The sequence below is a fragment of the Pan troglodytes genome, chromosome 11, assembly GCF_028858775.2.
Source record: "Pan troglodytes isolate AG18354 chromosome 11, NHGRI_mPanTro3-v2.0_pri, whole genome shotgun sequence".
NCBI lineage: Eukaryota > Metazoa > Chordata > Mammalia > Primates > Hominidae > Pan > Pan troglodytes.
Window position 1 is genome coordinate 82,487,920 of NC_072409.2, and position 27,189 is coordinate 82,515,108.

Sequence of the window (27,189 nt, forward strand, 5' to 3'; positions counted from 1 at the left end):
TGACACTGCCTCTTACAAGAAGGTGACTTTGGAAATGTCATTCAGCCTTCCTGTGCCCGAAATCACCTCACCTGTCAAATGGGAACAATAAAGCACTTCAAAGAATTATTGTAAAAGTTCTATGTAAAACACTGTTATAGCACTCTTATGCTAGGAATATATATCTATACACACATATATTTTTATAGCGAAACTCTCAGGAAGAGGAAAATGAAGTTTAATAGGAAATTAATGGCTTGAAAACAATGGTACATGGAAAAGAGTGGCTTTCAGTTGCCATAGTACAACAGGCCTCTTGTTTTCACGCCAGATCCTCTCACTCTGAATAGGATGATCAGTCATTGAAAAAAGACAAATGGCCTCCAGGGATGTGGCAATAGGAATGATCTTCTTATCTCAGACCACAGTAGGATTCCTGGGCAATTGCTTTCTTCTTCACCATTATAGTTATTTATTTCACCAGATGCACATTAAGGTCCACAGATCTGATTCTGCAGCACCTGACTGTAGCCAACTCCTTGGTCATTCTCTCTAAAAAATGCTCCATATCCTTGCCAATGCTTGGTATTGGAAATCCTTTTAATTTAAGTCATTCTGGTGGTAGTTTTGTTATCTCGTTATAATTTCAATGTCCACGATACAGCTATTTTTTTTTTTTTTTGAGACAGAGTCTGACTCTGTTGCCCAGGCTGGAGTGCAGTGGTGCCATCTCGCTCACTGCAACCTCTGCCTCCCAGGTTCAAGTGTTTCCTGTGCCTTGGCCTCCTTAGTAGCTGGGATTATAGATGTGCACCACCAAGCCCAGGTAATTTTTGTATTTTTAGTAGAGATGGGGTTTTGTCATGTTGCCCAGGCTGGTCTCCAACTCCTGGCCTCAAGGGATCCACCCGCCTCGACCTCCCAAAGTGTTGAGATTACAGGCATGAGCCACTGTGCTCAGCCATGACATAGCTATTAATATAGAACTTTTCATGTGGGCCTATAGGTCAATCAAGGAATTTTCCCTTTCAGAGGCTATTCATATTTATATGCATATTGGTGCATGGCAGGGGTTGGTGTATACACCTTGGTGTATGGCTGAGCCATAAATGGAGCATACCTGAGAATAACCCTATTCTAAGTGTGTTTGGAGTCCCAGGCTAAGGAATCCAGGAGTAGCCAACACTGAGATTCACTACTTATCTATGAAGGACAGCCATACCCCTGCCCCATCCCTTGGAACACAGCCTGTACAGGTGATCAAGGCCCTTTATTTTGGGTTAAATGGAGACTGCTAGAAGGAGGGTTCTAAGTGAAAATGCGATATGCTATATGGACTACATGCTTTTTTTTTTTTTATACAAACGGTAGCGTTTCTCCAGGCCAGCCCACCACCACTGGACCACCCCTGTATGTAACTCCTGAATAAACGTTATGTTTCCTTCACTGGTTCTGCCTCTCCTATAGTGTCATCCCAATCGGAATCAATGGGGATCCGGAAGGACAACCGGCCATTTAGATAACATTTGAAAATTAACCAATGTAATTGGTCACATTGTAACATTATTATTAAAATATTATTTTAAAATTATTATTATATAACAGTAACATATTATTATTAAAAATACATATGAACATTTCAATAAAGGCAGAAAAAGCACTTGATATTGAATGCTTTCCTCTTGATTTTACAACCAAGACAAGGAAGTCCATTATCACTATTTCTATTCAATAGTGGACATACTAGCCAGCAACAAAACTAAAAGGTACAAAGATTACAGGAAAGTTAAACCATCTCTATTCACAGACTGCAAGATTGTAATCACATAAATTCCAAAAAACTCTACAGACTCTACAGTCCCACGGCAGCCCCTTCCTCCGCGCCGCGGCGACGCCTCCGGCCCACGTCACGCTCGCGCCATTGTTTCCCAGCCGCTGCTCGCTGGGACCCCGCCAGCCCTCGAGCGCGGCCATTTGCCGCGTTCTGCCCTCTCCCCGCTTTCCTCACGCTGGTGGTGGCCCTTTCCTCAGTCCTGCTGATGTCCTCCAGCTGATTCCAGGCTGTTCCCGGCCACCCCTGAGGCCGTCCTTTCGCTTCTTATAAAAGCCTCCCCGCCTCCTGAGCTCCCTCGGTCGCCTCCCGAGAAGCCAACGGGCCTCTCTGGTGGAGCGCTAGGTTGACAGCGTTTTAGCAGGACCGCGAGAAACCGGGGAGATCCTCTTACGAGGAAAAACTCCAAGATTACATCCCTGTTATCTTTCCTCCAAATAGTTTCTGATCATAAGTTATTTGTTTAAAAATGATGTTTTAATTAGAATTTGATGGCTTTTAAAAAACTTTTACTGACACTCAACATGTTTGTTTTTGTAGGAGCTGACTAAGGCTTTGGAACAGAAACCAGATGATGCACAATATTATCGTCAAAGAGCTTATTGTCACATTCTTCTTGGGAATTACTGTGGTAATTTTTCTTATAAAGTATATTGCCCCTTTTTAATAAGTTACTTATACATTTTACTCATGACCAATTAATCAAATAAAATAAAGGTTGTCTTTAAGGATTTTTGAGTTGGTCTTTCATACAAGGTAAAGTAGCTCAAGTGTGACAGACATGTTGAGCAACACCTATTTAAATTTTATGGATGTCTCTTTTTTCGTTCAGTGGGTGGATAATGTATATAGGTTTCATTCATAGTTATTGAGTAGGCTGATAAAGAATAGTATCACATTTACTGTTTAACAGAGTATTCAAATGACATGCTCTTCTTTGTATTTTTTTATAAAAAAGAATGTGGCATGGTGGCTCACGCCTGTAATCCCAGCACTTTGGGAGGCCAAAGCGGGAGGATCACATGAGCCCAAGAGTTCGAGTCTAGCCTGGACAACATAGCAAGACCCCATCTATATTAAAAAAATAATGTGTTCCTGTACTGTGTAACTTTAAAAATTATTCTGATGAAGAATCTGGATAGGGAAAAACTGAATATCTTTTTTCTTTTAGATGGAGTTTTGCTCTTATTGCCTAGGCTAGAGTGCAGTGGCACAATCTCATCTCACTGCAGCCTCTGCCTCCTAGGTTCAAGTGATTCTCCTGCTTCAGCCTCCCAGGTAGCTGGGACTACAGGTGTATGCCACTATGCCTGGCTAATTTTGTATTTTTAGCAGAGAGGGGGTTTCACCATGTTGGCCAGGCTGGTCTCAAACTCCTGACCACAGGTGATCTGCCCACCTCAGCCTCTCAGAGTGCTGGGATTACAGGCGGGAGCCACTGCACCCTGCCAAATTACATAAGTGATGCTAATGAGAAAAGGAGATGAATTTTGTCACACAGCTTTATTCACTGACCGAAGAGCTTTAAGAAGGAAGCTAAATGTTAAGCCAAAAGGAAGGTACAAGAGTAATATTTATTTGAATTCTGTGTTGGATTAGCTTTTCCTAATTTAAAACCATTTGGCGTTTCTATTAACTCGAAAACTTGGAAATCTAAAACTGATCAGTATTCTGTGTGTGTTTGCTAGAATCTGTAAATAACTGACAAAAAAACATCTTTTTCTTTTTCTTTTTTTTTTTTTTTGAGACGGAGTCTCGCTCTGTTGCCCGGGCTGGAGTACAGTGGCGCAGTCTTGGCTCACTGCAACCTCTGCCTCCCAGGTTCAAGCGATTCTCCTGCCTCAGCCTCCTGAGTAGCTAGGACTACAGGCGCGTGCCACCACATCCGGCTAATTTTTAATTTTTTTTCATAGAGACGGGGTTTCACTGTGTTAGCCAGGCTGGTCTCGATTTCTTGACCTCGTGATCCACCTGCCTCGGCCTCCCAAAGTGCTGGGATTACACGCGTGAGCCGCCATGCCCGGCCAGAAACCCATCTTTTTCTACATAGCTGCTGTTGCTGATGCAAAGAAGTCTCGCGAATTCAATCCAAATAATTCCACTGCTGTGCTGAGAAAAGGGTATGCAATAGCTACTCTTTTTGTTGAGCTTGGACTGTAAATAGGAGATGTGTAATTTGTTGAATGAGTTCAGTGTAAGCTTTATAAGTAGTAAAATTCTGTATTTATAGCAGAGATATGATTCAATTTTAAATATAAAGTTATAGTTCTATTATTTTGTTAACCATAGTATGTGATGGAGATCTATACTTAATATATTTAAAAATAGCGATGATTGAAATAACTGCAAGGTATAGATGAAACTGATGGATTTCACATTCTTTTTTTATTTAAAATTTGGAATTTACCATATTTAACTGACTAGAGGACATCCTGTTCTTCAACCAAGCTGAATAGGCTACGCTTAATGGTGTGAAAGCTCTGTATCTCTGTGCTTTATATCCCACCTTGTTTCTGTTGATAAGTGTAACTTTATTCTCTCAGTAAGAAACTGCTTTAATTCCTTTGTATGTATTTTGGAATAAGCAAGTATGTACAATTAAAGTGAAATTCCTTCTGAAGTAAGTTCTAAAATTGAATTTTACTGGAAATTGTACTAGATGTTAACAGTATTTTAGAAAGTCTCTTGGCTTACTAACATATACTTAAAATAAATTTTTTCTTTCAACAATAGAAAATACTAAGATGTTTTCATTTAGAAAGAAGGCTATCTTCCAGATCTTGTATGTGTGTTAATTTGTTTTAAATATGTTCATGCAGGATATGTGAATACCATTAAAAAAACTATGCTGCTGCTCTAGAAACTTTTATAGGAGGACAAAAATTAGTAAGTATTAAATTATGGTTTTATAAACTTACCCATTTCTGTCTTAAATACCAAAGCTGAATTTTGTTATTGTTAATCTCAAGTTAATTACAGAAACCCAATACCTGTTTTTCTCACTGTAATTACATTTCATATTGATCGCAGATATGAGATCACTTAAAATTGGTTAAATTAGCCTTTTAGCATTTAAACCACAGATAAACTTACCATTAGAAGTAAAAAACTATATGGAAACACTTAACATGCTCTCTCTACTTAGTCTGGCTTTGTTTTTTTCTTTTCTTTATTTTATTTTATTATTTTTTTTTTTTTGAGACAGAGTCTCGCACTGTCACCCAGGCTGGAGTGCAGTGGCGTGATCTTGGCTCACTGCAACCTCCGCCTCCTGGGTTCAAGTGATTCTCCTGCCTCAGCCTCCCGAGTGGCTGGGACTACAGGCGTGTGCCACCATGCCCAGCTAATTTTTCACAATGTTGGCCAGGATGGTCTCGATCTCTTGACCTCGTGATCCACCCGCCTCGGCCTCCCAAAGTGCTGGAATTACAGGTGTGAGCCACCGGCACCTGGCCTGGCTTTGTTTTTTCTAATGGAGAAATGAAAGTTTAATTTGCTTTCTTGATCAGAAGTCTGTTCATTTTAAGTTATTAAGAATGCTGAGATGGGAAATCTTAACAATAAGGTTTTTATGGAGAAGTGAAGTGTACATTTGGATAAATTATGCGAGAGTACAGAAGAAACCCAGAGTTTTGAGAGTATTGTTAATTTTTAATGTTATATTTTTGAGGGGAATATATGAAAATTATCACAGCATTGTGGATATTTAGACATATATAGGAATTGTGAGAGCAAGAATTTTAAAATCGGAAAAATACTAAGAGGTTGTGAGTAATCCCAGAAAATTGTAGACTACATAATCCTACTTGTACTATTATTTTATCTTTATGTTATGATAGAGTTTTATCACAATTCTGTAAAGCAGTGGTTCTTAACTGGAAACAATTGTTTCCCAGGAAACTTTAGGCAATGTTTGAAGAGATTTTTGATTATCATGATTGGTAGATGGGGGATGAGCTACTGACATCTAATGAGTATAAACCAGGGGGTGCTACGAAACAGCCCATAATGGCCAGGACAGTCCTACCCAACAGAGAAGTATCTGGTTCAAAACATCAGTAGTGCTGAGTTAAGAAACTCTGCTCTTACGTATTATATGTTAAATTCTAACTCTGTACTGCTTTGAATGTTTGCTTTTCTGCTGTATACCTACTCAAAAAAGGGATTTTAGGCCTGATTACACAAATGGAAGCTACAAATTAGGAAAGGAAAGGTCTGGGTGACAGGGCTTATTGTCAAATTTGCTTATCCCAGTTTCAGTTTTGGTATGTGAATAATAGGGTTATTCAGTCAGGAAGGCAGCATATCTACACTCCTAGCAAATTCCAGAGTCAAGTTATCTAGTGCCTTGATACATACTTGAAACCCCTGAAAAAACATGAGTCGTACCATCCTCTACATTTTCTTTTTTTTGAGACAAGGTCTCACTCTGTTGCCCAGGCTGGAATGCAGTGATGTGATCTTGGGTCACTGCAACCTCCGCCTCCTGAGCTCAAGTGATTCACCCACCCCAGCCCCCCAAGTCACTGGGGCTATAGGCACGTGCCACCACATCTGACGAAATTGTGCTTTTTTTTCGCAGAGACAGGGTTTCGCCCTGTTACAAAGGCTGGTCTTGAACTCCTGGGCTAAAGTGATCCACCTGCCTCAGCCTCCCAAAGTGTTGAGGTTACAGGCGTGAGCCTTCATGCCTGACCTCATCCTCTGCATTTCTAGGCCTTATTACTTTTAAGAGCAATAGAAAAGTTTCCTGCCTAAATTCTTTTCTTTTTTTTTCTTCTTTTTGGACCTGGGGGCACAGAGCCTTACTCTTTCACCCAGACTTGAGTGCAGTGGCACCATCATAGTTCACTGCAGCCTTGAATTCCTGAGCTCAAGCTGTCCTTCTGCCTCTGCCTCCTGAGTAGCTGGGAATACAGGCACGTGCCATCACACTAAGCTAATTAAACATTTTTGTGTAGAGATGAGGTCTTGCTGCATTGCCCAGACTGGTCTCTGAACTCCTGGCCTCAAGTGATCCTACTGCCTTGGCCTCCCAAAGCTCTGGCATTACAGACATGAGCCACTGCACTTGTCCCCTAAATTCTTTTCTTGAGTTTTCTTTCTTTCTTTCCCTTCTTTCATTTTCTTTCCTTCCTTTCCTTCCTTCCTTTCTTTTTTTTTTTTTTTTTATTTTGAGACAGAGTCTCGCCCTGTCTCCCAGCCTGGAGTGCAGTGGTGCATTCTCGGCTCACTGCAACCTCTGCCTCCTGGGTTCAAGTGATTCTCCTGCCTCAGCCTCCAGAGAAGCTGGGATTACAGGTGCGTGCCACCACAACCAGTTAATTTTTTTGTCTTTAGTAGAGATGGGGGTTTCACCATGTTGGCCAGGCTGGTCTCAAACTCCTGACTTCGTGATCCACCCGCCTCAGCCTCCCAAAGTGTCGGGATTACAGATGTGAGCCCCTGCGCCCGGCCGAATAATATCTTAATATCATGCCACTGACATTTATTCTCTAATTACTTCAGAGGTGGCCTTCAGAAGAAGGCCTCTTTGGTAAAATTGCTATCGAGGATATTTCACTAAAAAACAAATTTATCTTTAAATTCAAATCCAGGAAAAATTTAAGTTAAACTTTTAGGCTTCTATTTTTATCAGACAGGGTAAAAAATTTATAACTCAGAATATTACCTTTTCCCCTCTTTGTGTGATAGACTGCTTGGTTTTAGTTACTGATTATTTAAAATAATAAGTTATTCAAACCCTCTTCCCTAGAATATAGTGTGTGTGAGAGAGTATATTTAAAATTTTTATTAAGGTCCATGTAGTTGTATTTCTTTTATAAATTAGTAAATTAGAAAATTTTGTTTTAAGAGATTTTTAGTTTAAAATTTCCAGATTACTCTTGGCTGGAGTTAACTTGAATTAGTAGGCTTTTATTTAGAGTACTTTCAAGGTTTTTAACGTATTTCACTATGCACTGTGTATAAATGTAATCATTGTTCTGTGTCTCCAGAAATGAATAATTTGTTTATGCATACATTTACACTATTATCTGTAAGTATATAATTTATCACCTGTAGCCTTTTGACCCCCATGTAACTTGGATATATGAGAAAACTTCACAGAATTTAAAGATACTTCTTGGTGTTGGTAGGAAAGGGATGGGAACAGATAAAGCCACTGAGAGAATAGTGGACTGAATAGGTAGCCGCATTGAAGAGCGAGTTGGGACTGGGAAAGGCTTATGGACCTCAACTCAGCTCCCAGTTACCAAGCCTCCTCCCCACCCTAACTAATGGCATTTTGGGAGTCTGATTTAGATCTGACTTTGTTGTGTGGGTGAGGAAGCTTCTCTAAGGGCAGAGAGATTGAGGGAAATGTACATTATTTATATCTATGAAATTAGTGAGGTTGACTGTAGTTAAAATTAATTTTAAAAAATCAAAATGTTTCAGGATGAAGAACTAAATGTTAAACTATTGGTATGTTTATAGCTATAACAGTTTGCCATAAGTTCTGTTAAGACAGGTTTTATTCACTGCTGACTCCCCGGTGCCTAGAACAGTGCCTGGGATGCAGTAGGTATTTAATAAGTATTTGCTGATTAATAGGTTATGCAGATGAGTGATGTGATAGGTTTTTCTTTCTAGGTGCAGATGCTAATTTCAGTGACTGGATTAAAAGGTGTCAAGAAGCTCAGAATGGTATGTAGATCTCCCATGGTATTTCAATTTAAAAAGAAGCAAACATTTGAAATTTTTTGGTTTAAACAAATTTGTTTTTACCTTTATAATTTATTTTAAATAGTACATGTTTCCTTAAATGTAGACTTCCAAAAATATACTGTTTTTTGCCTAGCTTCTTAGGTTGAAAAGGAGATTTGGGTGGATTGCTGGTATGGCATATCAGTAAGAAACTATGAAGGAGTCTAGGCTGGGCACGGTGGCTCACGCCTGTAATCCCAGCATTTTGGGAGGCTGAGGCGGGCGGATCACGAGGTCAGGAGATTGAGACCATCCTGGGCAACATGGTGAAACCCCGTCTCTGCTAAGAAAATACAAAAATTAGCCGGGCGTGGTGGTGCGTGCCTGTAGCCCCAGGTACTCGGGAGGCTAAGGCAGGAGAATCGCTTGAACCCAGGAGGCGGAGGTTGCAGTGAGCTGAGATCACGCCACTGCACTCCAGCCCGGGCGACAGAACGAGACTGTCTCAAAAAAAGAAATTACTAAGGAGTCTAAAATGAATTCAGGAGGCAAAATGAACCCACTTTTCTTTAGTTGAAAGATATGGAGAATTGGCTTGCTTAATCAGTATGTTCGTGCAATAAAAATCATATAAATACCTTTGCCTTTAAATGTGCTGTTAACTGAAAATGCTTCCTTTTTATGTTTTAATAGGCTCAGAATCTGAGGTGGTAAGTCCAGAGTTTTCATTCTTCATGTTTTTATTTACTTAGGTTAAATTTCAAGTACCAAGTATATTTGAGACAGGACACAGGATGAGCTCTTTGTCAGTTAAATATTAAGCAATTCCATTTAAGTACTGGTTCCTCTAGGAACTGAAATAAAACCATTTTTTCATAAATATGGAAGTTTCTAGTCATGAAATTTATTAGGCTATTTTAATGAATTTATTGTGTGGTTAAAATCGATTTGGTATGTTTTAGTATGGTCAAAATGATTATTTATCTGTTCCTTACTAAAACCTTATTACATTTATTTAGGTCCAACAGTTTGAATCACTTGTAGGGCTTTTTATGATAGGCTAAGACAAAAGTTAAGGAAAATTGGAAATGTTTATCTTTAATTCAGTATAATGTTTATTGTTTTGGGCATGAAGACCTTCAAGTCTTTTCAGTTATTAAAAATTATGGTGGAATTGAATAAAAGTAACTTTTAGTTTTTTTTTTTTTAAAGACAGGGTCTTGCTCTGTTACACAGGCTGGAGTGCAGTGGTGCCATCATAGCTCACTGCAGCCTCAAACTCCTGGGCTCAAGCAGTCTTCCTACCTCAGCCTCCCAAGTAGCTGGGACTACAGGTGCATGTCACCCCACCAAGCCCGCTAATATATTCTATTTCTTTAAAAAGCTTTTTAGGCTGGGTGCAGATTCTTATGCCTGTAATCCCAGCACTTTGGGAGGCTGAGGCAGGCGGATCAGTTGAGGTCAGGAGTTCAAGACCAGCCTGGCCAACATAGTGAAACCCTGTCTCTACTAAAAATACAAAAATGAGCCAGATGTGATGGTAGGCACCTGTAATCCCAGCTACTCAGGAAGCTGAGGCGGGAGAACCCCTGGAGCCCAGGAGGTAGAGGTTGCAGTGACCCAAAATCATGCCACTGTACTGCAGTCTGGGTGACAGAGCGAGACTCCGTCTTAAAAAAAAAAAAAAAGAAAAAAGAACAAACTACCATAAAGATGAATCTGCTTTTTTGTTTTGTTTTGTTTTGTTTTTTAATTACGCTAAATATTATGTTACTTCATTATGAGGGAACAATGAAAAATTACAGTTTAAGTAACTAAGTTTTAGATTCCTTTATATTTTCAAAAAGAAATAAAGCTATACAATAGAATTAATATTCAAAGAATATTTAACTATCACTCAAAATATGTAGATAATAGCCAGGCATGGTGGCTCACACCTGTAATACCACCACTTTTGGAGGCTGAGTTGGGCAGATCACCTGAGGTCAGGAGTTATACACCAGCCTGGCCAACATAGTTTATGAATACATTTCATATCCCTCATTCCTATGTAAGTCTCTGAGGTTAAGAAGCATGTCTTTTTTTTTTTTTTTTTTTTGAGACAGAGTCTCACTCTGTTGCCCAGGCTGGAGTGCAGTGGCACGATCATGGCTCACTGCAAGCTCCGCCTCCTGGGTTCATGCCATTCTCCTGCCTCAGCCTCCCAAATAGCTGGGGCCACAGGCACCTGCCACCATGCCCGGCTAATTTTTTGTATTTTTAGTAGAGACAGGGTTTCACCGTGTTAGCCAGGATGGTCTCGATCTCCTGACCTCGTGATCCGCCCGCCTTGGCCTCCCAAAGTGCTGGGATTACAGGCATGCGCCACTGAACCCGGCCAGAAGCATGTCTTATTTGTATGTTTGTATGTGCCCCAGTTAGGGTTCACAGATAAAGTACAGCATGCTCAATTAAGTTTGTATTTTTGATAAACAATGAATTATTTATTTAGGTTTTTTTTTTTTTTGAGACAGAGTCTCACTCTGTCGCCCAGGCTGGAGTGCAGTGGCCCAATCTTGGCTCACTGCAACCTCTGCCTCTCTGGTTCAAGCGATTCTCCTTTCTCAGCCTCCTGAGTAGCTGGGATTACAGGCATGTGCCACCACACGTGGCTAATTTTTGTATTTTTAGTAAAGATGGGGGTTTCGCTATATTGGCCAGGTTGGATTCGAACTCCTGACCTCAAGTGATTCACCCGCCTCAGCCTCCCATATGTTGGGATTATGGGCGTGAGCCACTGCACCTGGCCTATTTTTTTATTATATAAGTGTGTTCTGTGTTGCATTTTTGTTTGCTAAACTTGGCAGCCCTTGCCATGTGTATTGCGCAGTGGGTGCTTAGTTCAGTGAATCAATCAAAATTGGGTTCTAGTTTTAGTCCTGTGACACTGGCCGAGTATTTTTATTCTTAGTTTTGAAGGTGGAAAAAAATCTGAAGTTAATGGACTCTAAATCTTTCCCCAAGCTTACCTAGTTAACTAATTGCTCAGCCTGGCCCAGGACACATACATACACTTGACTCCCAACCAAACTAGTACGCCTTTGCTTAGTTTTTTCCTAAGTTTTGAATTGAAGAACTTAGATTCTAAGGATTTGTTCTAAAGGATGATTATTTTTCTTGTCCTGTCCCTGGAATCTCCATATTTTATACATACATATATATATATATGTATAATATATATACACACATATATAATATATATTATATATATTAATAACATGTAATATATATATATACACACACACACAAACAATCTTGTTAGATTACTAACTCTAAAAACTATTTGGGGGAAAACAAATTGAAAGAAGTTTTCTTAATTATGTCTTAAGGGAAATAAATGATAAAAATCTTTCAATTTCCTTTTTTTGTACAGTAGAGGGAGACAGTATTAGAATACTGAAAATAAAATCTGTGGGTTACTGAGGCTTACTTTGTGGACACTAAGAGAGAACAGTACTAAAATAATTTGCTCTCCATGTATTCAGATATCTTGATTGTATTTCACTGTTCGGATATCTTGGACCTTTGTGCCTTAAGAAAAGATGCATTTTGCTGGGGAGAATCTGCTTAGTATTAGAGCTTCTGTAAAATTTGCAGCTTAAAAGGGTGATTTCTGTGCTTTTGAGAATTCTCTTTTCTTTCCCACCTTCAAGGTTGAATGAATGTTGCATGTCCATGTGTAGTCAGTGGTTAAATGTTATTAATTTGAGTGATAAATAATTTGCCATGAAAGTAGGAAGAGAAAGAGGTAAAACCCTGAAATTAATGAAATAGCATTTCTTAACTGTTTTACAATATAATATCTAATATGTTTTTTCCAAGCCAAGATTCATATTTTTTCAGTATCTCTGATAGTTATTTCTACCTTTTGCTGAATATAACTTTCATGTTAGCCTATTAATTTTTTAGAAATTAAGAAACTATAATTTTGTATTTCTTCTTGTTAATTTAATGACACTCTTCTCTGGTCACAGTCTCAGAATTCTGACTTTAGTGTCACCTATATTGTGAAATATTCATTTTAAAAATTAGGTTTTTTTTTTGAGGCGGAGTCTCACTCCGTTGCCCAGGTGGAGTGCATTGGCATGATCTCGACTCACTGCAACCTCCGCCTGCTGGGTTCAAGCAATTCTCTTGCCTTAGCCTCCTGAGTGGCTGGCACTACTACAGGCGCACACCACCATGCCCAGCTAAGTTTTTGTATTTTTAGTAGAGACGGGCAGGCTGGTCTCGAACTCCTGACCTCATGATCTGCCCGCCTCAGCCTCCCAAAGTGCTGGAATTATAGGCATGAGCCACCGCGCCTGACATTAATTTTTATTCCTTTTAAGAATTAGAATTCTCAGTCTTTTGGGGTGAATTTGCCCTTGTGGAAATGTTGTTTTCTTCCTATTTTTAGTCAGAATAATTTTTCTGTATTAAACAATACAAAATGTGAAAGCCTGGAATTGTGGGAATTAAAAATGTATGTCTTAGAAACAAAATAGCCTCCTTTTCTCTCACTAAAATTTGAGAAGTTTTAAAGTAATCCCTTTTTTTAATGTTCAGAGAAGAATATTTGTATGTTAAAGCATCCTGGTGATAATGTAATGGAATGGGGTATCTGGGCATGAGGCTCCTGCTTATCTGAATACATATATATGGGAATTTTAAAAATTGTTGCTTTAACATCTTGCTTCATACAGTGGTGGTGATAATAGTGAGAATTGTTTAATTTTTTTTTAACTGAGTTAGTTAAAAAAAATCCACAAATTGTAGATCTTGGAATGTATTCTTGTTACTTTTCATATATTTTGTAACATATATTTATATATTTTTAAAGAAGACTTTTACTCTATATAATTTTTAAACAGCTATACATTGTCAATATTTTTATCATGTCCTTACATATTCAACAGCAAAGTATTTCGTCATATGCATGTACTGTACCTTATTTAGCCAGCTCCATTTTGTTTGTCCTGTGGATAATTATAATAGCTGTTTTGACTGTTTTACCACATGCCAGGCACTGTACTGTGTATTATCTCATGTAATTCTCATAGTTACTGCATGGTGTAGGTATTTTTATCCCCAGTTTACAGGTAGAGAAACTGAACTCAGAGATGTTAAATAATTTGTCCAGGTTTTTCGGATTATACTGATGAAGCTACTGATAACATTCTGTTGTCAGTTATTTGCCAGAAAGAGTTCTTTATTTTTCTTATACATAATATCATTTATTCTTGAGAACCCTAAATGAGTTATTCTTGGGAACCTAAATGAGTTAGGGCCTACTAAGTCATTTGCAATACAATGCAATAGGAGAAACTGAGGCTCGCTGAGATTAAGTTGCTTGCTTATGGTTATACATCCAACAAATGGCATCTATTTCTGACTCTTTCTGTTTACACAACTGATTGTTTTTGTCCCAACCCCTGCTTATTTCTGAGGAAATAAGTAAAAATTCTAGCTGAAAAAGACATTTCCAGCAAATTTTTTCATATTTTGACTCCCTCCTCTCTGAAATACGGATAACAGTCTTTTTTTAATAGGGTGATTTTATTAAGTGAGATAATGCATGTGAAGCATGTAGCACACAGGGTATATAATAGTCAATAAATGTTACTAGTACTATTTCTATTATTTTATTTTGGTTATTTAGATTTTTATTCGGGCTGTAAAAGCAGTAAATGCGTATTATACCATATCATAGAAAATCTGGAAAAGATAAAGTAGCTTAGGAAGTAATCACTCAGACTCACCACTGATGACATTTTAACATGTTTCCCTTGGGATAACTCATTATTTCCTGATACATAGGTCGATCACTACACATGACACATACTGGAATCTTTTTACTTATGGGAATGTCTCTTCTGATTAATTACTTTAAGAAGAACAGAGGCTGTGTCCTCATGTACCAGCACTGTTTCTAGCTCAGAGTAGGTACTCAGCAAATATTTGAAATGAGCTGTTAGAAGCTTGAGAGAAGACCTTTCAGGTCTTCTCCATTCATTGCCACTTTTTGCATTTAAAAAATGATTATAAAAAGATTTTAGTTTAAAGACAAAGAAGGTATATGTACTAGTTTGAGCTCAGGAAGACTGAGCTATTATCAGACAAAGGAATTTGATGTAACAATGAAATGTGCGAAGAGCTCAGTAAGAGTATGTTGGGAAGGTTGCATTCTGTAGATCGGGGGAGCAATTATTTAATGAGTACAGTCTTGAAGTATATGGTTCTCAAAAGTTTGCCAATAAATTGCCCCAGCTCTTTAGTCTGTGGGAAAGATCTCTTCATGTTAGTCTATAGTGGCAAGTGGAATCTTACTTACCACTTAAGATGGTGGTGTCTGGATATCATGATTGCTTAACTGTAATGACATCTCTTTAATTTTGAAGTTTCTTTCATTGGAAAAAATTAAACTCTGTGCTATGCAGAGGAGACTTTAGAGGTGGATGGATGGTAATACATATAATGTTGAGAACTAATGATCCAGCACAGTAAGGATTCTTACTGATAACCCATGAATACTCTTTTGGGATATTAACACCTTGAGAGCCTTCCTGGTACATGTGAGAGCAACATTCAAGCAAACTACCAAAGTTTTAAGTTAACTTTTAAAATATTTTTGACTTAAATGAAAATAGAATCGTTTCTTAATGGGTGCAATAAAAACCTCTGAAATTGGACTAGTGCTAGTTCTAGAACTATCTTCCAGAATCAAGACTTAAAACTTCACTTTTAAAAACATTGAAACATTTGAAAGTGCAAGCATTGAAAGTGAATTAAGTGTAAAAAGGAATTCATAGAAAATTAGCCCCTCCCTTCTTTTCCTTTTTTTTTTCTTTGCTGGGGGAGACAGGGTCTTACTCTGTTGCCTATGCTGGAGTGCAGTGGCACTATCATGGCTCACTGCAGTCTCAACTACCTGGGCTCAAGTGATCCTTCCACTTCAGCCTCCCAAAGTGCCAGGATTACAGGTGTGAGCCACTGCACCCAGCCTCCTTTACCTTTCTAAAAAAGATGCTTTAAGTGGTTTATTACATGCAGCTATTTTGGTGAATGATTAAGTACCATTTCAAAAGTGGAGGTCAGCTTGTCTCAGCTGAAACGGGTCATTACTAAGAGCTTTTCCTTTGGCTTTATAAAGGCCTCTCTGCGCATACTGCACACTTACTCAGGTTATGATGGCTGTCAGTAGATGTGAATACTAGTCTGTGCTGCTTTTCAGGTGAAACAAGGAACTTTTTATAGATGATGTGTACATAGTTACAGGAACATGAAGTGTGAATATACGGTGCCCTGTGGCCAAGTTTAGTGTGGTGGTGAACACAGTACTTTCCAGGCCCTCATTTTTCAGATGAGTTGAAAATTAAAGGAGCAAGATGCAGTTTTAATCTTTCAGATAATATTAACAGTTCTTTTCAGTAACTGTTGCTGTGTCATTGCCAGCTATTGGATTTCTGTCTCCTTTTGGTAAATATCCCAGCAGTGACACCTTAAAGTAACCAGAGTACTGTCACTTAATACTGTGTATGAGAAATTATTGGTGGTATATTACTTTATAAAAAACTAGCTGGGCACAGTGGCCCACGCTTGTAATCCTAACTACTCGGGAGGCTGAGGCGGGAGAATCACTTGAACCCGGGAGGCAGAGGTTGCAGTGAGCCAAGATCACATCACTGCACTCCAGCCTGGGTGACAGAGACTCTGTCTCAAAAAAAAAAATCATAGTTTACTTTAGGGAATTCTAGAGATTCTTGTGAAATATTTGTTTTTATGTATGTGGAGTTTAAACATGTAAATTACACTGAAGATACTATACTCTGCCCTTATCCCGGTGACGTGGTTTTATATTTTTCTTATTATGAAAACAGTTGTTTATTACATTTCTTTGCTCCTAAAGAAAATAAAACTAAACACTCAAAAGCACATACCCCACATACACATACCATCACGTGATGTCTGATTAAAAATGTTGGCAACTTTCCCTATCTTAGCACTTTGTTAGGGTATTTTAAGGTGCAAATTTTGAAGGTCTTTTTGCTAAAGGCAGATGGTATAAAGATTACTAGGAATTGCTAGTTTAAGTGAGTCATCTGATAAAAAGAAGTCAAAGAACCTAGGGGTGAATGGGCTTCTCTTTTTGTTAAGACTGCCTTTTGATTTTTTAATTCTGTTTGCAAAAGTAATGATCCTTTTCATGGAAAAAAGTTAGAATATAACATTCTAACTCAATTCTTCATTTAAACTGTTTTATATAATGTTATGGTGCTTACTTTAATATTTGCGTTAAAAATTCTGATTTTAGCCAGTTAAAAATAGAGGTGAGAGCATTATTTGAATAAAGAAAACAAAAGGTAGGTATAAACGCTATGTGAGTGTGTGTTTAGGCGTAATGATAGACTCGGGACTAGCCTTGATTAGAGAGTAAAAGATGCTATTAGGATACTATTAATTTTTCATTTTAATAAGTGAACTTAGTCTAGCATTCAGAAGTTCTTAACAGTCTGCCTTCTGCTTCTTTTTCTTTTTTTTTTTTTCTGAGACGGAGTTTTGCTCTTGTTGCCCAGGCTGGAGTGCAGTGGTGCGATCTCGGCTCACTGCAACCTCCGCCTCCCAGGTCTCAGCCTCCTGAGTAGCTGGGATTAGAGGCATGTACCACCGTGCCCAGGTAATTTTGTATTTTTAGTAGAGACGGGGTTTCTCTATGATGGTCAGGCTGGTCTCGAACTCCTGACATCAGGTGATCCGCCCACCTCAGCCTCCCAAAGTGCTGGGATTACAGGTGTGAGCCACCACGCCCGACTCTGCTTCTTTTTTATCGTGTTTTTCACTGCTCTGATTTTTTTTCAAGTCAAGTCCTGAACTTGACGCAAATTGATCTTCTCCATACTCCCCTATGCAGTGTCCTTGCATACCCCAGTGCTCCAGTTAGGCCATTCCCTGTGCCTCTTGCAAATGCTTTTGCCCTCCAAAGCGCTTCAGAGTGTATAAAGCCTTTCCTCTTCACAGTCAGGTGTGGTCTCTGCTGAGCTTTTAGCACATTTATTTATTTAGAACTTCAGTAACTTTCTTAAAGTATCTCACATACTTCCAAATGGTCGAAGATGTGTCTTTAATATTTTAAAAATCCAGCCAGGTGTGGTGGCTCATGCCTGTAATCCTAGCACTTTGGGAGGCCGAGGTGGGAGAATGGTTTGAGGCCAGGAGTTTCAGACCAGCATGGGCAACATAGTGACACCACGTCTCTACAAAAAATAAAAAAATAGCTGGGAGTGGTGGCACATGTCTATAGTCCCAGCTACTCAGGAAGCTGAGACTGGAGAATCATTTGAGCCCAGTTCAACGCTGCAGAGAGCTGTGATCCTTCCACTGCAATCCAGCCTGGGAGACAGAGCAAGCCCCTTTCTCTACAAATAAAATAAAAATCCCCACCATCTTGAGGACTATACCATCTTATACTGGGTGTTTAGTAATTATTTGTTGAATGAATGAATGCAAAAATGTTAGTATTAGTTGTATTATGTTTATACAATGAAATGTTTCTCCACTGTAAAACAGGTGAATGCACATGTAAACACAGTAATTATTTTAGAATCAGATTTCTTAATAGTGGCATTATTGACATTTTGGGGGATTGCCCTGTATACTATAGGATGTTTCGTAGCAACTGTGGTCTCTACTCACTAGATTTCATTACCACATCTGCCCTCAACTCCAGTTGTGACAACTCACAATGTCTCCAGACACTGCCATATATCTTTTTGGTGTTTCAGAGAAGCTGAATAAAAGTAGATCTCTCCATATTAACTAAAGGATAATGGTTAACATCTGTGTGGTACTTTGCGTATAAAGTGCTTTCACATATATCACTCATTCATTCATTTGTTAAGCATTTATTGAGCTCTGCTACGTGCTATACACCTTTACTGGACACCAGAGTATAATATACTGGTGAAGTACTCCTTGAACTTGAGGCATCATCAAAAATGTGACTTCCCATGAAAAGCCTTCTCCCACTTTGTTAAGTCACTCTGCCCTTCTTATTGTCTAATGCCGCACTCTGTCTCCTTTGCAATATTTTCTATTCTGCTCTCCTTAAGGGTAGGTGTCGTGTCAGTTTCTGCCACCTCTGTGAGGTCTTGAATGCAAGACCTAGTGTACTGCTAGGCCCAAAACAGGCACTCAATGAAACCAGTTGAGTCAGTGGAAGAATGGATGAAAGCAACATGCTTATCGGAAAGAGACAAGCCAAGATTCATTGCTACACAATATGATGGGTACCAAGGCAGAGGAGTGGGTTGCGGGCATTGTGTTAGTCCGTTTTGAGCTGCTATAACAGGATACCACAGACTGGGTAATTTATAAAGAACAGGAATTTGTTTCCTCACAGTCCTGGAAGTTAGGAAGTCCAAGATGAAGGCACTGGCAGGTTCATTTATCTGGTGAGGGTCTAGTCTCTCTGCTTCCAAGATGGCACCTTGATTGTTGCGTCCTTGAGGAGTGGGGGAAGAATGCTGTGTCCTCATATAACAGAAGGCAGAAGAACAAAAAGGGATGAACTCCCTCTTTCAAGCCCTTTTATAAGGGCACCTAATCCCATTCACAACATAGGAGCCCTCGTGGCCTAATCACGTTTTAAAGGCCCCACCTCTTAATAGTATCACATTAGCAACACTTAGTTTTAGACGAGGCACATTGAAACCATAGCAGGTATAAAAGACAAGCATTTAATCAGACTGTTTGTCAGTTGATAATTTTTCCTTCCCTCCAGGAGACATGTCTATGAGTGGCTGAGAGACCTGTTTAATTCTGGGGTATAGAATTAAGATGGCCACCTGCCTGCAAGTAGAGATAAGCTGCATTCTCCCAAATCAACTTTGTTCATAATAAAAGGAATGTTCTGGCCTCCATATGCCATACTCTTTATTGTCAATTTCTTAAATAGTTCACAACTTGGTTAGAGAAGAGGCAGGCTATCTATTGCCCCATCCTCTACCTTTTTTTCTTTTTTAAAAAAACTAAATACCTAATTGCTATATTGTTATTCTTTTGTCTGTTAGTGCTCTCTTTAACACGTATAAAAATAGACCAAACTGACATGATCATATTTTAGAAAAATACTATTTTCTTTTTTTTGAAAAGGAAACAGAAAAAAAAGATAGATGGCTTAAATTGTCTACTTATCATAACATAGAATTAGAAATCCCAGTCTTTGTGGCTGCCAAAAAAAAAAAAAAAAAAAAAAAGAATGGCCAAAAGATGAAATCAAATAAAAGTCTTTCACGACTCTCTTCCTATGACTGTTAATATGAAGAAACTTAATAGTTCTGAAAATAAAGATGTAAATTGCTGCAGAATATAAAACAGGATAAAGTCACAATAGCCAAAATGTGGAAGCAACCCAAATGTTCATCTGTGGATGAATGGATAAACAACATGAGGTATATATGTACAATGGAATATGATTCAGCCTTAAAAAGAAGTGCAATTCTTACATATGCTACAACATAGATGAACCTTGAGGACATTATACTAAGTGAAATAAGCAGGTCACGGAAGGACAAATATATGATTCCACTCATGTGAGGTACCTAGAATAGGCAAATTCATACAGACAGAAAGTAGTTTCCAGGGGCTGGGGGTAGGGAAGAATAGAGGGTTAGTGTTTAATTGGTATAGACTTTCTGTTTGGGATGATTCTTTTAAAAGTTCAGGGGATTGATAGTAGCGATGGCTACATAACAATGTGAATGTACTTCACACTACGGAGTTGCACAATTAAACATGGTTAAGATGGTACATTTTTGTGTCTTTTAGCATAAGAAAAAAAATTTAGGGCTGGGCAAGGTGGCTTACATCTGTAATCCCAACACATTGAGAGGCCAAGGCGGGAGGATCACTTGAGCCCAGGAGTTTGAGACCAGCCTGGGCAACATAGTGAGACCCCATCTCTAACAAAAAATAATAATAATAAAAAATTAGCCAGACCTGGTGGTGTGCACCTATAGTCCCACCTACTCAGGAGGCTGAGGCAGGAGGATCACTTGAGCCCATGAGTTCAAGGCTGCAGTGATCTGTGATCATGCCACTGCACTCCAGCCTGGACGACAGAGTGAGAACTTGCCTCGAAAAAAAAATTAGTATGATAAAGCGCAGACCATGTATATAATGAAGATACTTCAACCATTTGAAGGAGTGTTCTGTTCTCAAGCCAAATAGAGAACCACATACTATCCCAGAAAAAAAACACAGTTAGCAAAGGATCCAGGGAAGCTAGAAAGGCTGGTGTTTTGTGGCTGAGGTCAGTAGAGATGACTGCTCTGTTCATGGAATCCCATGGGTAGTTATCTTCATCTTCTTAGCCACCAGTGACAGGGTACTGCTTGACAGACTGACCCTGTGGTGTGAATATCACATACATTATCATTGAATTTTTGAAACACCTTATAAAGTAGACATTCTCATTTATAGGAATTTAATACCTTTCTGAAATTTGCTAAGTAAGTGGTGCAGCCAACACTTAAACCCTAGATCAGCAGACTCCAAAATTGAAGTACTTTCCTCAGTATATCCCAAGAATGGCTTTAGGAAGAATTATATGGATAATCTGGAGTAAAAGGAACAGGAATTTCTTCATTTAGGTCAGCGAGATGTGCTGACAAGATGACCACAAATGCAGGAATGTTGGAGTAGTGGTTAATATTTAGATGAGAAATCCTTAGAGTTTAAAGAGTGGAATAGCAATGCAAGTTTCTGGCGCTACTTCAGTAGGGCTATCTGGAACTGATTGAAGGGGAAAAAATTAAAGCCAGAAAGCTCAGTGGAGCAGATGTCATAGTGGCCACAGCGAAACAAAGATTTTCAAAATGAGATGCTAAGTGAGAAACAACAACTGAGGAGAGAAGTAATTTCTCCAGGGTCACAATGGGCATAAGGAGAATCGTTCTTTTTAGACTCTGGGTGAGCTCATAGTAATCCAAGCATTGGTGATGTAGGCCACTGAGTTCTGGCTTTGAGTACATCTCTAATCCTTAAACCTTCACTAAGAGGGAGGTGAAGGGAGTCAGGTGTGCCACATGTCTGGCCACTGAAAAATGCCTAGATGGGAAAGGAGTTTGAAATATTGTCCTAAAATGAAGTTTCTGAGTTAAATGGGCCAGATTTCACCATGTGTTCACTGTTATTATTGTGTAAAATGAAGAGATTTAAATGAGATTAAGATCTTTAATTAGCTTTCTGAGATATTGAAATTTAAGAACCTGGCCAGGCACAGTGGCTCACGCCTGTAATCTCAGCACTTTGGGAGGCTGAGGCAGGCGGGTCACCTGAGGTCAGGAGTTCAAGACCAGCCTGGCTAACATGGTGAAACTGTGTCTCTACCAAAAATACAAAAATTAGCCAGGTGTGGTGGCGCATGCCTGTAATCCTAGCTACTCGGAAGGCTGAGGCAGGAGAATCGCTTGAACCCTGGAGTCGGAGGTTGCAGTGAGCCAAGATTGTGCCACTGCACTCCAGCCTGGGTGATAGAGTGAGACTGTGTCTCAAAAAGAAAAAAAGAAAAAAAAAGAAAGAAAAGAAAACTAAGAACCCAGTGACCTCTGCCGCATACATTGCCTGACTTTGGTTAATGTGGTGACATACTGAGCCCCAAACTGGCATCTGTAATCTCTGATCACTTCTGCACCAAAGCTGTTAGCCTAACTTGGCAATGAAGGCCAAGCTAAGAAGAGTCAGGAATTATGAAGCACAAAGCATAGAATATCAAAACTAGAAAGAAAAATATCTGTTTTCCTAATGCTTTCATTTTATAGGTGTGGAAAATTGAGGACCAGGGAGAGTACCTTGCCCGCAATTTTGTAGTTATGGTTTTAGATAAGAGCTGCAGAGTGTTAGGGGAAATTCTGAATGGTGTTCAAGTCCTCCAGCCAGCAGCAGCAGAATGTGGTTTTTCATGTGCACTATGCAAGTAGTGCTTCAGATGGAGCTTATTCTTATTTTTAAGTTATTTTATTTTTTATTTGATTAATTCATTTATTTTTATATATTTTAACAGATTTAGTGACATAAAATTATATATGGTGTACAATTTGATGGTTGATACACACATGCATTGTGAAATGATCATCACAATCAAGCTAATTAACCTATTATCACCTCTTCACAGTTACTATTTTGTGCATGCATGCATATTTATTTTATTTCTGAAATAATTTTAGACTGACAGAAAAGTTGCAGAAATAGTACAGAGTTCACATATATCTACCACTTTGCTTCCCTGATGTTAAAAACTTATATAACTATAGTTCAATAATCAAAATGAGGAAATTAACTTTAATACAATACTATGAATTAAACTACAGCCCTTTGATTTTCACTGTCTCCTCCCCCACCCCCTACCATGCCTTTTTAATGTTCTAGGATATAATCTAAGATCCCACGTTGCATTCGTTTCTATGTCCCCTCAGTTTCCTCCAATCTGTGACAGTTGCTCCGTATTTCCTAGTCTTTCATGGACTCTTGATGAGTACTGGTCAGCTGTTTTGTAAAATGATCCTCAGTTTGGGTTTGTCCATGTTTTCCTCATGATTAGACTGAGGTGATGGGTTGGAGGGAAGAAGAACACAAGGTGAAATGCTCTTGTTATTTCCTATCGGGTACAGGATGCCAACGTGGCTTATTAGTGATACTGCGATCATTTGGTTAAGGTGGCATCTCCCAGGTTTCTTTATTGTAAAGTTTCTTTTCTCCCTTTGCAAATGATAAACATCTTAGAGATGCTTTGAGACTGTGATAGCATCCTGTTTCTTCTCAAACTTTTGGCTGCTGATTTTCGCATTCCTTGGTGGATCTTGTCAACGGTTACTAATGTGGTGTTCAAGTGGGGATTTTGTATTTTACTCATTCCTTCTACATTAATTGGAATTTTGTAAGGAAGAAGTGTCTTTTCTCATACATTTATTTATTGAATTATTTATGTATGTCCATATGGATTTATGGATATTTATTTTGTCCTACGGGATTGTGTTAGTTCTTGCCTTGCTATAAAGGAATACCTGACACTAGGTAATTCATAAGGAAAAGAGGGCCGGGTGTGGTGGCTCACTCCTGTAATCCCAGCAGTTTGGGAGGCCAACGCGGGCCAATCACTTGAGGTCAGGAGTTCAAGACCAGCCTGGCTGAATAGTACTTGGTTGTGTGAGTGTGTATGTGTGTGTATATATATACACACACACACACATATATAGTCACCCAGGCTGGAGTGCAGTGGTGCGATCTCGGCTCAGTGCAACCTCTGCCTCCCGGGTTCAAGTGATTCTTCTGCATCAACCTCCCGAGTAACTGGGATTACAAACGTGTGCCACCACACCCGGCTAATTTTTGTATTTTTAATAGAGACAGGATTTTACTATGTTGGCCAGGCTGGTCTTGAACTCCTGACCTCCAGTAATCCACCTGCCTCAGCCTCCCAAAGTGCTGGGATTACAGGCATGAGCTACTGCACCTGGTCAAGAAAGGCACTTTAGACAGTGCCCGAGTTGAGGATTTGGCCTGTGACTCGCTGCAGTTGCCACACTGTGGCCTTAGAACAGTCTTATCCAGTCCTGAAAACCCCAGTGCCTTGGAAACATCAGGACTGGTCAGAAGGACAGTAAGTCCTCAAGGCACCAGCCCCTGCTCCTCCCCCAAGATCGAGGGGTATTACAAACTCTCTGCAGGACCCATATCCTGGGTGTGGACACCCAGTCCTGCTAGGACCTGCTTTGAGAAGAGTTGATCCCAGCCATGAAACTACCTGATGCCTTCAGTGAAGCAAGCAGGAAAGGCCCAAGTGATCCTCCTGTATCAGCCTCATGAGTAGCCAGTAGCTGGGACCACAGGCGGCCACCACCACAGCTGCCTAATTTTTTTTGTAGAGACAGGTTTCATCATGTTGCTGTTCTGGAACTCCTGAACTCAAGTGATGTAACTGCCTCAGTCTACCAAAGTGCTGGGATTACAGGCATGAGCCTGTATATACTCTGTATGTATATATATATATATATATATATACACACAATAAGGTATGAGTTTATAGATTCCTGTTCTCTGCAACTAGTGACTATGTTCCCAGGCTGGTCTTGAACTCTTGGGCTCAAGCGATCCTACTGCCTTGGCCTCCCCAAGTGCTGGGATTACAGGCATGAATCACCAGACTCAGTCTAATTTTTGTATTTTTTTGTAGAGATGGGGTTTTTCTATGTTGCCCAGGCTGGTCTCAAACTCCTGGGCTCAAGCAGTCCATCTGCATCAGCCTCCCAAAGTGCTAGGATTACAGGCATGAGCCATAATGCCTGACCCTTTGCCCACTTTTAAATGGAATTATTATCATGTTTTACTGTTGAGGTATTTGAGTTCCTTGTGTATTCTGGATGTTAATTCCTTGTTGGATGAACAGTTTGCAGATATTTTCTCCCATTCAACAGGTTGTCTCTTCACTGTGTTGTTTCCTCTGCTGTGCAGAAGCTTTGTAGTTTAATATAGTCCAATTTGTCTACTTTTGTTTTTGTTGCCTGTGCTTTTGAAGTCTTAGCCATAAAATCTTTTCCTAGACCAGTGTCCTGAAGTGCTTCCCCCTATGTTTTCTTCTAGTAGTTTTATGGTTTCAGGCCTTATGGTTAAGTCTTTAATCCATCTCGAGTTGATTTTTGCATATAGTGAAAGGTAGGAGGTTAGTTGCGTTCTTTTGCATATGGATATCCACTTTTCCCAGCACTATTTATTGAAGAGAATGTCCTTTCCCCAGTGAATGTCCTTGACACCTTTGTTGAAAATCAATTGGCTGCAAATGTATGGATCTATTTCTGAGTTTTCTATTCTGTTTCATTTTATACCTGTTTTTATACCAATACCATGATGTGTTGGTCACTAGAGCCTTGTAATATATGTTGGAGTCAGATAGTATAATGTCTCCAGCTTTCTTTCTGCTTAGGATTGCTTTGGCTATTTGAACTCTTGTTCCATATGAATTTTAGGATTATTTTTTCTACTTCTGTGAAAAATGACATTGGTATTTTGATAGAGATTTTATTAAATCTGTAGATTGCTTTGGGTTGTATGGTCATTTTAACAGTATTAATATTTTCTGATCCATGAGCATGGATTTGATTTCCATTTCTTTATGTCCTCTTCAACTTCTTTCATCAGCGTTTTGTAGTTTTCCTTGTAGAGGTTTTTCACCTACTTGAAACCCCGTCTCTATTAAAAATACAAAAATTAGCCGGGCACGGTGGCTCACGCCTATAATCCCAGCACTTTGGGAGGCTGAGGCGGGCAGATCACGAGGTCAGGAGATCGAGATCATCCTGGCTAACACAGTGAAACCCTGTCTCCACTAAAAAAATACAAAAAATTAGCTGGGCGTGGTGGTGGGCGCCTGTGGTCCCAGCTACTCCGCAGGCTGAGGCAGGAGAATGGCATGAACCCGGGAGGCGGAGCTTGCAGTGAGCCAAGATCGTACCACTGCACTCCAGCCTGGGCAACAGAGCGAGACTCCGTCTCAAAAAAAAAAAAAAAAAAAAAATCCAAAAATACAAAAATTAGCTGGGCGTCATGGCGGGCACCTGTAGTCCAGCTACTCAGGAGACTGAGGCACGAGAATCGCTTGAACCCGGGAGGTGGAGGTCGCATTGCACTGAGATCCTAACACTGCACTCCAGCCTGGGCAACAGAATGAGACTGTCTCAAAAAAAAAAAAAAAAAGTTTGATCCCCATAAAAGTCATTGTTTATAAGGTCAGAATTAACCTTCCTAAAGCAAATATTGTTCCCTCCTGTTTATCTTGCCAAGATTTCCATATCTTTTCTTTTTGAAAGAAAGATAACCAGTTTAAGAAGTGCCACAGGCTGGGCGCCGTGGCTCACACCTGTAATCCCAGCACTTTGGGAAGCTGAGGCAGGAGGATCACAAAGTCAGGAGATCGAGAGCAACCTGACCAACATGATGAAACCCCGTCTCTACCAAAAATACAAAAATTATCTGGGCATAGTGGTGCGTGCCTGCAGTCCCAGCTACTCGGGAGGCTGAGGCAGGAGAATCACTTGAATCAGAGTCAGAGGTGGAGTTACAGGTTGCAATAAGCCAAGATCACGCCACTGAACTCCAGCCTGGCAACAGAGTGAGACTCCGTCTCAAAAAAAAAAAAAAAAGTGCCACCAGGTGCGGTGGCTCACGCCTGTAATCTCAGCACTTTGGGAGGCTGAGGTGGGCAGATCACCTGAGGGCGGAAGTTCGAGACCAGCCTGGCTAACATGGTGAAACCCTGTCTCTACTAAAAAAAAAAAAAATACAAAAATGAGCCCAGCGTGGTGGCTCATGCCTGTAGTCCCAGCTACTCGGGAGGCTGAGGCAGAAGAATCGCTTGAACCCGGGAGTCGGAGGTTGCAGTGAGCCAAGGTCGTGCCACTGCACTCCAGCCTGGGTGACAGAGTGAGACTCTGTCTCAAAAAAACAAAACAAAACAAAACAAAACAAAAAAAACAGTCTGAGTCTGAGCAACATAGTGAGACTCTAAAAAAAAAAAAAAATTCTTCCCGCCTTAGCCTCCTGAGTATCTGGGATTACAGGCGCACACTACTGCCCCCAACATGACAAATGTTTTGAGGGTTTTTTTGAACTTTTTATTTATT

At 39.7% G+C, this 27,189-nt stretch overlaps 1 protein-coding gene and 1 pseudogene across 13 annotated transcripts in view; both read left to right on the forward strand.

Moving 5' to 3' along the window:
• PANTROV1R-PS239 (vomeronasal 1 receptor panTroV1R-ps239 pseudogene) lies at positions 356–539 on the forward strand (annotated as a pseudogene).
• NOL6 (nucleolar protein 6) overlaps positions 614–27,189 on the forward strand; it is a 50,323-nt gene continuing 23,747 nt past the window's right edge. For 2 of the 13 annotated variants that reach the window (XM_054658750.1, XM_054658751.1), the window contains exons 1-4: positions 614–805; positions 2,351–2,441; positions 8,444–8,497; positions 9,191–9,207. In XM_054658750.1, coding sequence (XP_054514725.1) covers positions 629–805; positions 2,351–2,441; positions 8,444–8,497; positions 9,191–9,207 — 339 coding nt within the window. In that variant the 5' untranslated portion in view covers positions 614–628. Of the gene's footprint in view, positions 806–1,888; positions 2,442–3,723; positions 3,931–4,629; positions 4,697–8,429; positions 8,498–9,190; positions 9,208–27,189 lie in introns of those variants that run through there. The other 11 variants (XM_054658754.2, XM_009456455.4, XM_063787851.1 and 8 more) reach the window with 11 other exon arrangements.